Source organism: Helobdella robusta (assembly GCF_000326865.2).
Source record: "Helobdella robusta unplaced genomic scaffold HELROscaffold_69, whole genome shotgun sequence".
Lineage (NCBI taxonomy): Eukaryota > Metazoa > Annelida > Clitellata > Rhynchobdellida > Glossiphoniidae > Helobdella > Helobdella robusta.
Window position 1 is genome coordinate 432,864 of NW_008705394.1, and position 18,087 is coordinate 450,950.

The following is an 18,087-nucleotide window of genomic DNA, read 5'->3' on the forward strand; positions in this document are numbered from 1 at the left end:
GTGAGCATGAACCAAAAGCGATCTACACCCATTAGTCCTCATTTTTACGAACAACCGTTGTACTTGGGCTTTGTCTTCTCATGGAGATTGACACATCTGACCATAGTGTAGCTGAATTGGCTGGATTAGGCATAGTTACGATGTTGTTTTTTCCGGAAATATTGCCGTCGAAATATTACTCGAATGACTGGCAAAATTATAGTTATCTCGTTTGGACGCTAAACAATTTATCTTGTTGTTCAATGTTGAAATTTCAATGCCCTGCATGTCTATTGCATTAACAATTTTTATCTGTTGAGCGTACAACATTTCTTTAATTTCGTTTTACAAATTTTTGAAATTAACTTTAATTATATTGTCAAGATTAGGAACTTTAGCCAGATTAACACTGGCAAATAACGAACATTTTTCTAAAACACTGTTATTTTTCAAGTATTTCAAAATTGAGACACAATCTAGGAGTTTTTCTTTTTTTTGTACAGCCACGACCAACTAGCTTGTCTAATTTATCCAAATTTTGAGTTTCCAATTCAGTTTTCAAAGTTTTCAAAGCAAATATGAAATCTTCATTAGTATAAAAATCAGACGTGTTAGCAATAAAATTATCATTATCAAATAAATCAAAGTTATTTGACAAAAAGTACAGGACTTCGTTAGCAACGACCTGTCTTGTCGCCATTTTGTAAACAATATATATATATATATATATTTATATTTATATATGTGTGTGCGTGTTGTGCGTGTATGCGTGCCTGTGCTTATGTTTTATCATTTGCTTATTTATTCATCATTTATGCAAATTTTACAGATACGTATGAAGTTGTGATTGCAATGTAATGGTAGTAGGGTAACGATTTCAATAAAACTGAAACGCGGTAGATGATGATATCTTCGTTTAATTCTTTTCTGATATTTTTACATGAGCTTCTTCCGTCGGGCATTTGCTCCTAATTCGCGCTGTCAAAAATAAAGCATGATATATTATGTTTTAAAAAGACTTCCGCAGTAAACATCAAATTTGTTAGTTGATCGGCAGATTCGTCTTTTATGAACAGGCGAATTTCTTCACCATCACCGAGAAAATGTAATATTATTTTATTTCATAAGTTATTAAAGGCCAAATATTTTTTTAAAATATTTCAATTGGAATGTCGTTTGAATTTTTTTTTCTTTTTCTTGATTATTTTGGAAGTAGGATAAAAACGAATATGTATAGTTTATTTATTTACAATCGCGCAAACATTTAAAAAAATTAAAATATCCCTTCTTTGCCGATTTGATGATATTTCTTGTAGAATAAATAATTTCAAGAGCGAAATTATCACAAATACTTTGGGTGAATGGTGATTATCATCGCTATCGTTTATAAAATGTTAATGACGATAGATTCAGTTTCATGACACCATGCAAAAACGTCCGCAGGGTTTTGGCTGGTTGCTGATTTTTTTCGGCATGTGGTTTCATGTGAACCACAGTTCGTACTTGCTGTCTCACCTTTTTACCTCAAACCCTACAAACACCTTTCTGGTCATCGAACGAATTCCATTTTTGTTGGTTGGGTTGGGATTCATCATCGGCTCTACCGGTTTCCTGGGCTATTGTGGAGCTTGCACGGAAAGTGTCTGCTTCCTAAGTTTTGTTAGTATATTTTTTGCTGTTTAAAAATTGATTGCTGTTGAAATGTTATCTGATTAGGAATTTTAAAAAGTAGCAACGATAACACGATTAATCGCAAGAAGACGGCGAGCTTTGCTTCTTATACAGACATCAAACACGATACAACAGTAACTTTAAAGTAAATTAGAAATTCAACTCAAAGTAGAGCGTTCCAACTAGGAATCAAAATTTTAAAAATGCAGTTGCATGAAAACTGCCGACGACAAGTAAGTCCTCAAATGTAAAGAAGCATCGTCGTTTCTTGCGCGAACCCACTGCGTGCACTCGATGTTATATGACAAATAATTGAAGAGAGTTAATCAGATGCTAACAGACGAAGGATATAATAATTAATTAGTTTTCACAATAATCGATATTCACTTAACAAAACAACTAGTTGAAGTAATGCGTTTATATGTTAAAACATAATTAACAGTAAAACCAAAACCTTTATTAAATAATGAAATCCACTTCTCACCTGATCTATCAACGTCATGGGATATTTAAGACTTTTAACATCGAGCCAAGTCAGCTTCCATCCATCCGAACACCTCACAAGTCATATGACTGGCGGGAGATCATTGCCGCGTTGAATTCATACATGAAGGAAAAATTAAATACTGCAGCAAATTTTAGGAACGTCTTGCGCCAGTTAACAATGATAAAACTGAAACTGCCAAAACCGCTGCTTGCTTGTTTCAGTCCAATTAAACATCAAATAGCAGCGATTATGATAGCAAGAAGGTATCATTAAATTGCAAATCACTGAGCTACTTCATTATTCAACTTTATCAATCCTGCATAAATAAATAAATATTTATATTTTATATTTAATTTATATATTTTTTAATATTTTATATATATATATATATATATATATATGAGTGTGTGTGTTGTGAATGTGTGCGCGTGCGTGTAAGCCATCAATAATTGTTTTTTCTACGACGGTATAATTTCAATGTTGATAATATGATACCAATGTTATTAACGCAGTATTCCATACTCATGAGTTTCATGATCTTGGCAGAAATGGCATTTGTTATTTTGCTAACAACCTTACGGACCCAAGTGTGTTATAATTGCGTTTTAAATTTTATTAATTTATTTTATTTTTATAAACTAAATGCATAATTTAAATGTGTTTTTATCTGTATTAAAGTAACTTTAATCGACATCCGTCTCATTAGAGGATAGTTGTAGCTATGGCAACCTGTACCGCCGAGAATAGCTAAGTAGTCCTGTCCGGAGTGACAAAGGTGAACGGATGCTTTTTGAAGATGTTTTTGCCATAGCTTTCGTCTTGTTCTTTTTAGAGCAGCATTCTTCACGGCAAAGCCATCTCTATGTTGCCTATGCTAGTTGGTTCGAATTTGAAGACACTCCTTGCCAATAGAAGGTGTATTTAGCTTTTCAGATGACTCCGTTTTCAGCAAGCCGGATTTTTTTGTAGAGCTGCAATGTCAACGACAAATTGTGAAAGCTTTCTGTCTATGACGCCTGTTTTTCTTACATCGTTGAATTGTATGAGTCAGGAACACATGGTTCTGATGTTTTGCTAATACTACTACTACTGCTACTACTACTATTACGCTAATATTACTACTACTGCGTCTTTTGTAGTTGTTTCTGCTACTACTACTATCTAGAAACGTTTTTTGCGTCTTTGGTGGCTGGTGTAAGTGTTTCGTTGTCTACTTATCGAGAGATGCCTCTTTGATTTGTACGCACCCAGTGAGGCAGGCAAGATACTGTAAACGGAACCTAACTTGTTGAAAACTACCCAGTTTTAGCTGGGTGGTAGACATCCAATAAAGTAGAATGATCTTTCCTCCTGTCAAAGAAGACAAAATGCTAATTTAGTTTTTAAAATTTTTTATCTGTTTGCTGTTGTGTCGCTTGATAATTTGAAAGAGAGGAGAGCCTATTTACTTATCGTACATTTAGCAGAAAGTTGTAGACTACACCATTACTCAGTGAAATTTGTTCACTTGGTTTATATATGGTTTCCTCTCAATAAACTAACAAGCAATACAACAACAAACAGTTATAAAACTTTTAAAATTTAATAATTACTTTTTTTGTTTTTCAGTATTAAACAATTTACAGGTGTATATTGGTACATGCAATTGTTTGTAATTTTTGTTTAATAAGTTTATCATCCGTTTTTATTATTAAAATATATACAAGTAACTTAATATTCACATAGTTTTCTCACCAAATGCACTCAAGTTTGACATATCAAGTAACCAATCAATACAACAAAACCGCTTCCTCAGCCAATGAAACTTCTTCTGACATACTGCAAGTCACGATGGCTTGGGATTACCTGCATAAAAAAGTTAGTTAAAAGTTTATAAAATTAGTTCATATTTGACGACGGGAAGTATGACGCCATTTTTTTTAAGTAATTCACCGAGTTAGGAATTCTGTTAAAAGCATGTTTAAAAAACAACAGCTATAAGATAATAAAAGTGTAATTGCTACTACTTTACAACTGCAGTAGAAGTTGGTTAATCGGACGACATTGTGACTTGGCCAAAGTGGTCCGACTAAGCGGTTCCTCTCAGAGTAACACGTTATTTTTATACAAAAATCTAAAGTTATGGTTAGGAGATAATCAGGTTAAACAAAGTTAAAAAAAACTATGTAATTAAATTTTGTTTAATAAAAAATAATTTTGTAAAAATAACAACAAATGATTTTAACGAAACAAACGTACGTCATGTCAACGTTTTGATAAATCAAAATTTACCGAAATAGAACTATTTTTTGGTACTATGAAAACGATTTCTTCGATTATTATCTTGATTATCCTGAGTGTTATCCGTTTTTGTTAGTAAATACCTTTTTGAGGGTCTATAATTTTTTAAAATTATATTTCTTAATTAAATTAATATTCTTAAAACTAATTTAAACAATTGCAATTATTTTTAAACTATAAATTTTTGTTGAAAGTATGCCTTCAATTATAAAAACAGCGTATGAGAGATAATGAAAATTTGAGATAACGAAAAGTGAGAGTAAAATTCAATTTCACGCAACGCTGAATAGAAAAAGTCATTATCTCTATTGAGGAAAAATGAACAACAATATACACAATGGTGTGCAGTCAGACTTTTATGTAATGGAAAACATTAATTTTTGTATTATGCAAAATATACAAATTTGCTTTTTTAAATTATATAATATATTCATTGTATTTTTTTAAATTTGTCAGCGCAATCGCACTTGAACATTTGTTCTATTTTTCGTTTCTTTTTTATTACATTATAATATCTAACAACAGTTCTATGCGCTAAACTAGAAGGACTAATAATAAAAAATATAAAGAAGAAGAAAAATGAGTATATTGGTTGGAGATGGCGAACTATACGATTTCCTCGGATCGATTTTGCATTTGTTATTCTTATAATGTCAAAGTAGCAAAGAAGATTGGCTTTGTGTAAATCAAATCAAGTTACTTTTTTAGGATCACTATCTTAATTTTAAGCTAACATTTGCACATACACTCACACACATACATACACACACAAACACGCACACACGCACAGTGGTAGATCTAGAAAACTTTGACCGGGGGCCAAAATTTTGAAAACGTTCACATTTATACGGAAAGGCAAAATTTTGAAAACGTTCACATTTATACGGGAAGGCAAAAATTTTCACGGGTGGCCCACAATTTGTTTTTTTGCATATCACGTCCAATTTTCGGTTCTTTTTCTGCTCAAAATGGGGAAGGCACTGGTCTTCCCGGCACCACCACCCTACATCTGTCACTGCGCACACACACACATATATATATATATATATATATATATATATATATATATATATATATATATATATCCGAGCTCAGGCTCTTTAAAAATTTCGACTACGGCTCCATAAAAAATTTCTGACTCCGGATAAGAATTTCTGATTCCAAATCCCGGGTTCCAACATGCAAAAAAAATTTACAACTTTTGCATCAGAATTTCACATTAATTTTTTTTTAGTTTGTTTATTAATACTTTATTTATTGTATTTAAATATGATTCCTCACGCAGTTTTATGACTAAAAAGAGAGATAGGCTTTTTCCACGACAAAATTCCACAAATGAATTCTAAATTGAAAAAACATTTTTCGTTTTATCTTTTGTTTATGGAAAATTTAAATGTTAAACTTAAAAAAAAAGGTTTAAAGTCTATTTGGTTCCTAGGTTCAGAGAAATCAACAATACGCCACAAACATCGTATATGAAAACATGCTAAACGATGCATCACACACGAAATATGGGATAGGCAGGGTTTTCTTTTGTCATATTCGCATCGAACCAGATTACTGCACGCACACTGTGAAACAGCACCAAGGTCATCACGCCGCCCGAGCATAATGGTTAATTATATGCATTAACTTTGATATTTTTAATTACAGTTGAGTTGTTGTGGTGTTCAAGGCCCAAAGGATTTTATAAATTCGTCTTGGCAACTGCACAACAAAGATTCATTCGGCGAATTTGTTCCAACGTCTTGTTGTACTGGAGTGATTATTAACCATTCTGTTAACAGTAGAAACATCATGAAAAACTACCAGATCAAACGCCAAGTTAGCGAGTACCAAATGTGTCAAGCAGAAGCAGTTTTACATCCAAGACCTCCGAAAGATTCTTTAGGGACCATACACACACAGGTTACATATTACAATTTACTAATAAATGTCATAGTATTTTTGAGTTTTACCTATGTAACATGCGCAGCAAATGTAGAGAATTATTGGGATGCTAAATAATTTTAAAAGCCGTTGATATTTATTCACATAGAAAACTGAATTAATAATAGTCACTATTTATTTTATACACGACGACTCTTATTCATACATTCTCTATCGTATCGTTCCTAAAGCGCCTATTGCTATCGGAATAACGCGTGATTTTGTGTTTCGCATACATGATAATATCTCGACCACTAGCTCAGTCTTTCAACTTTTTTGAGAACATTCGTGTCTTTGGAGATCAATCAAATGGCACATCAAGAATGTAGTATCCGGTCAGTCGGCTCCGATAGTACGATCCGTATACATGGTCATGTTGACATGAGTGTTGTCTATAAGACCTGGACTTTCTATGGAAAAATTTAAAAAAAGTTATATACACATAGGTTATAATCTCCGACAACCGCAAGAAGTATCAACTTTGGGTGGTCTTCTTTGACGTTCATAATTTAGTTATATGATAAAATTTGCCGACGTTATAATTACAATTATTAAAATTTTCAGATGTCGTCAATTTATTTTTAATTTTTTATAATTTATTTTTTTGGTAGTTAAATCCAATTTTTAATCAGAAGAAATAAGTACCCTATTGACCTTCATCTAAACCATCTGGTCGTCCAATAAAAATTAATTATGTATAATTAATCATTCTTCTATTTTAACAAGATACTCCTAGTGCATACTTTTGAAAAACATTTTAATTATGTTACATAATTGTAGGGGTGTTTTGATGTTATACAAAACATATTGAACGGTCAAATGAAAACAATCACCATCACCATGGTTATCTTAATCTGCATCCAGGTGGGTTACATACAACTTATTGTCCATTGAATTCTATTTCAAATAATTTACTAAATGTTACTCTATCGAATAGTTGACGGTACATTTAGTCCATCTATAAACAACTTTCAAAAGCTTGAATGATGTGATATATTGAAAAATTCATAGCTTTTACTTTCAACAAGAGCCTATAAAACTTATTATTGGAGCAATAATATAACGTTTGTAAAGTAGGTTTGTTATGAGGGTGATGATGAATATGTGACACAAATTTCAGATTTCAATGTTTAAAATATTAATAACAGTTTATAAACATTTTTTAAATGTTTTAAAAGCATATTTCTATCAATTTATATTTTTAAAATGTAGTAATCTTTTAAGCGGATTTCAATTTATTTGGATTTTTGGTGGTAATTATGGATGTAGTCATTTTTTAAGCAGATTTCAATTTATTAAGATTTTGGGTATTCTCACTGTTCATTTGTCAACAATTTTAGAGGATTCATCAAAAGATATCTCACAATTTATTTCCATTTCAAACAAATAGTGCTTTTTATTACAAATACTCAGCAAAAATTTTTTCAAATGGTAGGCTACTATTTTATACTTTTAACTAGCTTCATAACAAATCAAAACCTAATACAAAAGTATAAATGAGCTAATAATTGAGTCTTTCATTTTTTAAATATCCTTGTGGATTCGATATGTGCAAAACGATCGAAAACATAAGAGAGCTTCTTCCTCCGACTTAATGATATTTTTGTGATGTTTTCGGTGATTGGCACAAGCTATAGCCCAAATGATTTTAGTAATAAATAATAGATATTTATTTGACGTCCTTGTTTCTCGTGCTTCCAGCAACAAAACGTTATTGGAATATAAAACAGTATAAAACATTATGGTTAGCATATATATAACAAATATGAAATTTCTTATTATCGTTACATATACCACGCAAAAGTGTACCGTAATAATTTTGATATCTTCGTCTACATAAATTTTACTAGATCTTTAGGGTTTGAAAAAATTTTTTAGCATACGTCTTTTCTTCTCTTATTATAACTATTATTATATTTTTCTGTTTTTTTAGGCCAATTAATGTTCTAAACATTCTAATAAACGTTTAACTAATTTTGGAAGTTATATCTTATAAATATGCTATATTAATTTTTCGTAAAAAGCAGTAAAGTTTATTACTTTGTACAACGTGTACAAAGTTAAAATTTGAACGTTTGTTAATCTACAATCTACGCTTTTCACAATTAGTTCTGAATTAGTACGGCACGCTTTATACTATTATATTCGGCTGCTTAATGTTATACATTGATATTCTATATATGTATATTAATATATACGGGTTGTTGGATTACACTTCCATGAGCTTGAATATTTTTAAAAGTAAAAACTCATTTCGAATATTACAAATTGATCAGATTATAGACCTGGTTCTTGCTTGTGTTCTGGTCTCGTGGGTAAAAAAGAAGCAATCGGATTATTGGTGGGGTGATGGAGACGATTGTGGCTAAATCCATGCATCGTGGAACTTGATATTATAATTGCAATAATTATTAAAATTTTTATGATGGCTGAACTTTCAATTAAATTTTTTTTAATTTAGATGCGACATTAATAGTTTTATCGTTCTAGCTTTTGTCTTATTTATTACGAGATCATGAGTAATAAAACTTTAAAATAACAATATTATTTTAAACGTCACTTTGAAAGTTGTGTTTTAAATAAATTGATAAGTTCATTTTTAAACTTTATCTATCAGCCTTATAAATGTTATTAAAGATTCAAATGTAATGAATATCTATAAAAAACATAATAAATATCAGGCGCTAATAGTCGAAATCGAGCTGATACGTCGTAAAATTTTAAACAATCAAAAAATATCTTAACGTCTTTAACCGTATTCAAGCAACCAAGGCCTAACCCTGATCTTTCGTTTTTTTTCTCAATTAAAGCAGAAGTTGCTTTTTTATCGATATAGTCATTACATTCCACCTCCATTTGACGGCTAAAACTTTAAAATTTCCAGCTGAACCCTGGTTATTTCTAGAGTGTAAGCAAAGCAGACTAAAACATAAAAAAAATTGTAAAACTCGCTTTGAAAAACCGATTACAATAAAATAATAAACGACTATTCGTCGGAGTTGGCAGAAACAATATCTGATTAACTGAGACATACATACACTATGCACATACATCATAATTATTAAAAATTCCATCTGACAATATTCACTAATTTTGGCCTGCCCCCGTACGAATTATCCAATGGTTTCCAAAATTTTGGCTCCGTCAGTTGTCTAGATCTGCCACTGATTATATATACATATATATATATCGCATATATATATATATATATATATATATATAATAGAAGTATCAACACCATCATTCTCAAAACCAGACAATAGTAGTCGATCAGACGACGTTTAGTATTGTTAAATTTAAATTACAATTGGCGTCTTTAAACTTTCTCGATGCACTTTTTGCTCAAACTGTCAAGTAAGCAGCTCCGGAGACTTAGAAAACTTAAAACAAATGTACATAAGTCATAGATGATGGTGCCTTCTGTAAACGTATCATGAGATTAGCGATCCGTTCTCTTGTTACATATTCATGACGGAATCGAGACTACTCTATCGCTATCTTTCACTCTGCTTTCCTTCTAAACCATTTTGATTCTTTAGTAAGATTTTGCAAACACGTTAAGTTAGTACTAGGTTTTATTTCTTTTTCAGTTTTTTCTCGTGTAGAAGAATGAATGTGAAATTTCTGCATTACAAGTTTACTTATTTTGAATATTTAACATCACCATATTTGGGCCAAATAAAATGCATTTGTTCTCGACGCACATTAACCGTCCTATTCGTACATACTACGAAAACAGGCGAGAAATTGACCGCAACATGAGCTTGAAAAAAAACGAACAAGGAAAAGTTATTTTACAACTTATTTTATTGCAAAATTACAACTGGTACGATATTAACAATCAAACATGATGGATTTTTAATCTTTCTGTTTGGAAATTATAATTGAAATCAGTTGACTCTGGAATATTTCCTGCTGTTGATATTTCATCTAAGAAAGAGATGTGTGTCGTACTTTCACCATTCAGCGTAATGGAATCCGATTTTATTAAACTGCCGGCTTTATAATCATTTGCCATCTCATACAATTTAGATTCGGAAGATGAATAACAGATTGCAGTAGGCGGGAAAGTAGAGATAGGAAATCTTGCTTGCTGATGAACCGGAGATTTCTTTGACGTTTTCTCACTCAACGCTAAACCTTTTTTACAGACGTTGCCGTTGCTTTCAGCATGAGCGTCACTAAACAACTGTTATTTTTGTTATTAAAAATAATTTATCAACCAACACAAACTAAAAATATTTCGAAGAAATATTAACAACTAATTAATGATAGGTCAAGTAAAAGATCCGCCCTAGGAAAAAGGTGAGTACTGGTAATTGAAAAGTTAATATAATCACAACTGCATTTTTAGTCAACTGTACACATAGAATATGATGTAAGCAGTTCTTGGTATGTTAGAACTGCATAAATATTATTATTCTCTGATAGATATTCCTCAGAAAAAGGAAAATATATAACATCTGTATGTATTAGTTTTAACAGAAATCAATAAAGTAATTTTAATTTAATTTTTAATAAATTAAAATTAATTTCTAAGATAATCGATAGGGATGTAATATAACATAATTTTATTTTGGGCATGACTAGTGTAGGCAAGTAGCTAGTTACAAATTATACAATAAAATTTAAAAAAATGCTTAAATCCAGATTTGTGCATGTAAATCCGCCCGGCCAGATTTGAAAAGCCGAACCCGAAACAGCCCTAATATACACGCACGCGCGCACACACACACACAAACACACACATATTATATATATATATATATATATTTATATATACCGGTCATTCTGTCAACTTGAACGATTTTAAAAAATTCATACTCGGCCTTTACAAAACTATTGATAGGAATTTTCTAAATAAACAGAATTTATCAGACCTCATGTTTTTAACCCACAGTTACTTGTTATCATTATTGTCCTTCAATAAATCTATCTAAAACAGATTCGAAGTTTGATAAAACAGAGCTAAAAATATCTATGCATTTTCCATTTTAAAAAATATAAAACCTCTACATAGAGGTAAAATGAAAGATTTGATTCCATCCAAGTCGACCACCAACATTCCTGTGATTACACCGAGGTAACTTAAATTTTCCCATGACATGTGTGGTACTACATTTGAGCCGATTTTCTTGTACACATGAACAAGAAGTTGACTTTTTAACCTCGTAAATAATTTTTAAATTTATTATGTATTTCCGCTTCAATTCGCTTTCGGTACAACTATCAAATCACTTTGTTTAAGAAAATTTTTTCATAACCTGATTCTTTAAATCATTTTTCTTATTTCATTATTATAAATAGGGGTATAAATGTTTAGAATTTCTATTATATTGTTTCTTTTTATTATTTAAAATCTCAATTTCAGAATTTTTCACGTTTTGGTTCATTAGTAGCTTATCAAATATTTATAGTTATCTTTGATTGAGAAGATTAATTCGGCTCTTCCTTTTCCTTTTTTGCTCATGCCTTGTATATTTTGGATAAGGTGACCTAATAAGTGTAAACTTCAAGTCTCCGAATTATTTACTTATATTAGATAGAAAGAGTGTAAGTAAAAGTAGAAACGCAGTATAAATAACAGAGTTGAACTGTCGGTCTCACAGCAATGATCTCAGCGGCACTGGTTCAAAAGTATAAACACTCAAGGCAAATTGCAAGTTGATGAAGATGATGAAGAAAAGACACAGCAATAACAAAACTATAAAAATAAAATATCAGTTTAACAAAATTGAATTATATCCAAACTAATAAAAATACAAACCAATTTTTCTGTGACTTCATAAATTTTGTGTTTAGCATCTAACAGTTGAATTGTTAACAATCGAACATCTTCTTGTAAAACACGTTTTTCTTCAGAAAGTTTTTCTACCTGTGGAGTATCACTATTATTACTATTAATACAGTTCACATCGTTTTAGAAGATATACCGCATCGAGGAGATTGCATTCAAGCATGTGATTGTTTTTCTGGAGCTTCTTATGACTTTCCATAAGTCTGGATTAAATTCAATTTTAGGCTATTTAGTTAATTTTTTAATAAAATGCGCCATATTTAAGCCCAAATAATAAAAGTTTATTGTTGAGATTTTATATAAATTTGTGTTTTTAATACATTTTAACATGGAACTAGATTATGTGCTGTTGTAGACAACGATAAAGATAATAAAATTCTAACATGCGATTTACAAAAAATATGCAAATGGGCTGAAGATTGGCAGATGGTATTCAACGCAAACAAACGTGCAGTCATACATATGGTAGCGAACAACACGGCAAGCGTATTCAAACTTGGAGATACACTACTGAAAAATGTAGAAGAGGAAAGGAATATAATGGCGATAATTCATCGGATGGTAAGGTAGCCCGGCAATGCATCCAAGCAGCTAAAAGTGCATACAGGACTCTGGGAATGATAAAAAGAACAGTAAAAAGCAGAGACATGATCGTCATATTTAACCTATATAAAGGATTGGTTTGACCTAAGTTGGAGTACTGTGTTTGGAATCCAGATTTACAAAAAGACAAACATATGCTCGAGAATATTCAAAGGAGGGCAACGAGAATGATAAAGGAGTGTCGCGGTATGCCATATGAAGACAGATTAAAAGTTAGTGGATTGACAACTTTATAAAACGAAGAACAAGAGGAGATTTGATTCAGGCGTACAAAATCATCACTATGAAGGAGAATTTGGATTCAGTGACATTTTTTGAGCTTAGGATGATTGTAAAACAAAGAAGCATAAATATAAGATCTTTAAAAAAGCTCGTGATCAATAAAGCAAAAATTATTCAGCTGCAGAGTTGTCAACAAGTGCAACAAACTTGGAGATGAAATAATATGCGTAGAAACAACTATTAACTTTAAAGCAAACTTGGCAAAAATAGGATATTAAAAGAGTCCCAGAGTGGTCCTGTCACAGACTTAGTCTTCTTGGATCACTAAAAATTCTTGTTGTTAAGTATTTTAAATATGACTTTCCATAGTTCTGTTTACTTTGTTTTACATCTACGTTTCATTCATGGGTGTGAGCGATAATAGATAGTTCTAAAATTGATCCGTCCTCTGATTAAAGTTACTTTTTTGCCGAATTTGCGTTTCTGTTTTATTTTAGTTTTGTGAAGCTGTTAGATAATAACAAATACCAGTCTACCCCGAACTGTTTAAATATTGCTACTTCGGTAGCGTGGCCTCGAGGCCGAAGTTCCGTCTTGATACCATTACAATTACAATTACATAAACTACCTACATCAACATCTAAAAATTTGAAAATGGGGAAGAACGATAAAAGATCTAAATATTCTTCGTTGGAAGACGATGACGAAATAAATAACTTTGACAACCAGAACAATTCACTTCCTCTGTTTTTTTTACAGTAGAAGCAGCTAATGAGGTTGAATGAAACAAAATGTCAACATTTAAAATTAAATTACATTACACAGATGTTGGAGAAGTAAAGATTTTAACAATTAAAGTAAACAGGCTTTTTTAAAAATAAATGACTAAAAACAAAGAAAAAAATATTCCAAATATATAACATTTTGGGAAACAAAGTGAGGTGCTACCCTCAAAACATTTAAATTCAACAAAGGAGTCATAAAAACTAGTTTGTTTAAAAACTGTACTTCAGAAGAGCTAAAGAATGAGATGAAAGAACTTGGAGTGATATTTTTAATGTAAATATTACTAAAAATAGAATAAAATAAATACAAATACTTATATCCTCACTTTTTTATGCACTCAACTGACTAAAGAAATAAAAGATTATTATTATGTACTAGAGGTAGAAAAGTACATTCCTCCTCCAACTAGATGTACTAATTGCCATCACAAAATTTGTAAAAACAAGGACCCAATCTATGCAAATTGTGAGGAGACAGGGCATAAACACTTCAGAGATCAACCATGCAAGAAAAAGCCAAACTGCTTCCATTGTAAAAAGGAACATCCCTCATTTGACAAAAATTGTCAGAAATATTTAACTTTAATTACCAAATGCAGGTATAGTTAAGACTGAAAATAAAATAGTGTCAGATAAAAGCATACAATTTAATTTAATAAGCAAGCCATTGCAGAATTCCATATATGCCAGTAATATAAATAATGTCTCCTCGGAAAACAATTCGAATAACAAGAAAACTAACTCGGAGGATCAACTGTCTCAATGTATACTTCAATATGATGATGATAGCAATAAAGAAGATATAAAAACCAGTATCCTGCAATTAGTGTTCTAACATTAACAGACGAAAAGCCCATTGATTTCAGATGCATTAAGCTCTCATTAAATTACTTTTTCACATCTTCCAATCCAGATAATTCCTCCTATCACTACATATTTTCTTCAAAATAAAAAGTTCTCTACGATAAAAAACCTAAGGTTACTAAACCGTTTCACCTATGCATCCTGGAACATACTATCAAACTATATAATATTAACGCAATTGAGAAGCCATCACCAATTATTCACAACTGGCGTCTATATCAATCTGAAGTCAACACTAGTTTAACTAAATTCAACAAAATGACAGATCAAAACATCATCAAAGTAATGGTTTATGAATTTCTGCAGAAACATAAAAACTCTACGATCATATTTACTGATGGGTCAAACTGCAAGAATCAACATCAGCAGCATTAGTAAATGGCCATGCAATTAAAAAACACCTACCAGACAATGTATCAATTTACACTGCAGAATTATATGCAATAAATTTGGCTCTAGATTTCTTATATTCTTGGACAAATAAAAGCTTTGTCATAATAACAGACTCACTGTCATATGCAACAGCCATCAATCAGTACGAAACAAAAAAAGATTTAGTCAGACTAATTAAAGCAAAAATTCATTTTATGATGCAAAACCGATGTGATATTAAATTCCTCTGGATTCCAAGTCACATCGGAATATCAGGTAATGAAAAATTGATGCTCTGACGTTAGAAGCTCACTGTCAATTAATATTAGATATACCCATCTCTTATTCAGGCTTCAAGTTGTTAATTAATGATTATGTACATACTCTATGGCAAAGCAAATGGAATCTAGCTAACACTTTTCTTCGACAAATATACTCATATCCGGAGATAAGAAATACAAAAATATGCAATATTATATATTTTATCATGTGAAAAATCTCAAGTTATAAAACAGAAACATTCTATATCTGAAAATATCTCTGACAATTTTAAAACGATTGAAAACATCATTGCTGTTATAAACATTATCAAAGATTTAGGATATTACGATAGTATTTGACAACCTAATCCAATGAAAACAGACAATGGCACATTATAGCACCAGGCTGGGAGCTGAAATGCCGTTAAAGCGTCTACAGAACGATAACAACAACAACAACATTTACATTTCCTCATTCTTCTTACAGTTAGCTAGCCAACAGCACGTGCATTGTTTTTGTCAATAAATATTATTTTTCTGATCATTTCTGTTTCAATAAATTACATTTCAACATTTAAAAAACAAAAAAATCAATTAATAAAATCGGAGATACAGGTGGTAAACTGAAAAAAAATTATTAAATGGTTGATATCATGTTTTAACAAAACAGTAATTTGAAAAGAATGAAAGTTAACGCTAATAACGGCAATATGATAATGATAAAAGTCGATTAAAATGATATTGAACAAGGTAACCAAATTGCCACAGAGTAATATGTAGGTAACGGAAGGTCTTGAAAAACTAAGCAGATAGAAAAAATAAAAAGAAAAATTAGTAGAAAAATGTAGAAAAATCACTTGCATCTGTCTAACTGGAGAGTGCATACGAATCATGACGGCACAAAAAGCAAATCCGATATTAAACCAGAGAAAAAAATTAGCGGGTATCCGTTCTGGTGTTCGTGTAAAATGGATTAAAAAAGGTTTTCTAAGAAGCATCAAGTAACTGAATGACATTCAGGCAAGATTGCATCAGGATCCAACATAAATAATTTTACATTATGCTTTACAAAATGGATGCCGTTGGAAGAATCCACATTTGAAATTATTTCTGAATAATTCAGTTCTGTCGGATTGAAAAATCCTAGCGAATAAAACTAACAATCCTCAATAATGAATGTAAAAAACTACACGAGCTAACGAAGTGATTTGTGCGGGCTATATAAGAAACTGCGATAACTATTCTGATAGGTATTCGGGCTGATGATGAGTTCCCGGTAAGGACGAAACAGGTGTCTAGCCTATCCAAACGAATACTATTCTCTTCTTCTCTCGCTCACTGCTCTTTCTGGTTCGGTGTTCTCAACAAACATAAGCGCAACCGCAACAGTTCTCACGAGAGAAACCGAGGAGTAATGCAAAATAATGTTAAAAATTTGGTATGTGTCCTTGAAGTAAGAAGCAATGGAAGTTACGATGAAAACTGAAGAAGTGAATAGGAAAAATTGAAATTAAAAAAAATTAAAAAAAATTAAAAAAGAAAATGAAATAAAATAAAAATGAGAAGCACAAAAATAATTTCCAGATTTCCAGTGGACAATGTGTGAGATATATTTTTAATAAATATAGCAAGTATAGAGATATTGATTTTAATGACCATAAAATATGAATTGGCACTGTCAAAAATTATTGTTCATATGTTCTGGAATCGTGTAACGGGTTCCTTATTTCAATTTAATTAGTCAAAATAACAAACTTTTGATTAATAACTCTTTATTAAGATATAATTTACCACAAATTACGAGAAATTAACTAACAATAATATCCAACTGCAAAACAAAAAACAAACATAAAACGTAATAAATCGAATAAAACAAAACATCCGCTAACAATGTCTAACTTTAACCAACAATAATCTAACAAATCTAATTAACCACTATTTCATAACGTTCTGACAAACACACACACTCATACACACATCTCCGACTCCAGCCCCTCCAAAAACTCAGGTTAAAAATATTTCAACTTCTAGAAAAGTTTTTCAACTTTTGCACCATAATTTTACTAAAATATCACTACTAAATGAAAAATACTTTAATGAACACTTTAAATCAGTCAATATATCATTGAAAAATTACTCATTATTTCTGTTTCAAAATAAACTGAAAAAAAAATTGTGATTTATTCACATCAGTCAATTGGTTGCTCGCTATCTTTTGTATTGTTCTAGCTAAACATGTAATAAATTTGTTCCCATAACATAAATGTTAATAAGAAACAGCTTATAGACAGGTTTTACAGTAAAAATATTTTAAAATGTTCCTGTAAAACAAAGGGCTGTCAACAAACTTGCCCCAAGGGATTTCTACGTAAAAAAAAAAAAACAAACCTATCATATCTGTCATGTAATTTGTTTAAATCATCCTTCAACTTCATATTTTCATCAATCAGCATATTTTGAATATTTGACATTTCATTTTGGCACTGAATAAATTTTGTTTTGCTCTCTGACAGTTGAGCTTTTAATTCTTCTAACTCCATTGCATGGTTCAAATCCATTATAACATTTGAATGCAAATTTTTTATAACAGGAAATTTTTGAAATCAAGTTTAAGAATTGACCTGTTTGAATGGAACAAAAACTTTTGAAGCAGCAAAAGTGTGATAAATAAAAGTAGAATAATTTATTTAACATTCATCTTTCATGTTTATGTTTAAAAAACTAAATATACCAAATACTCTTAATCAAACTAAAATAATTTACAAAAGCCAATACTGCATTGTATAGTGTTGTATGAGTTGAACTGTGTGCTGTTCTGTTGTATTTACTATTTATGTG

At 30.9% G+C, this 18,087-nt stretch overlaps 2 protein-coding genes across 2 annotated transcripts in view; one reads left to right on the forward strand and one right to left on the reverse strand.

The window, feature by feature from the left end:
• HELRODRAFT_181259 (hypothetical protein) overlaps positions 1–679 on the reverse strand; it is a gene marked incomplete at both ends in the record, with an annotated part of 1,669 nt that extends 990 nt beyond the window's left edge. Inside the window, 2 exons of the mRNA XM_009030504.1 lie at positions 140–291; positions 494–679. Of these exons, the coding sequence (XP_009028752.1) occupies positions 140–291; positions 494–679 (338 nt within the window). The remainder of the gene's footprint in view (positions 1–139; positions 292–493) is intronic.
• Positions 680–1,404: 725 nt separating this feature from the next.
• On the forward strand, positions 1,405–8,945 carry HELRODRAFT_194170 (hypothetical protein; the record flags this gene model as incomplete). Its single annotated transcript, XM_009030505.1, has 8 exons — positions 1,405–1,559; positions 1,823–1,883; positions 2,650–2,724; positions 3,933–3,994; positions 4,157–4,277; positions 6,071–6,325; positions 7,127–7,210; positions 8,623–8,945. 8 exons carry the CDS (start codon positions 1,405–1,407, stop codon positions 8,713–8,715), a joined length of 906 nt encoding a protein of 301 aa, XP_009028753.1. The 3' UTR covers positions 8,716–8,945.
• Between the last annotated feature and the right edge of the window lie 9,142 nt (positions 8,946–18,087).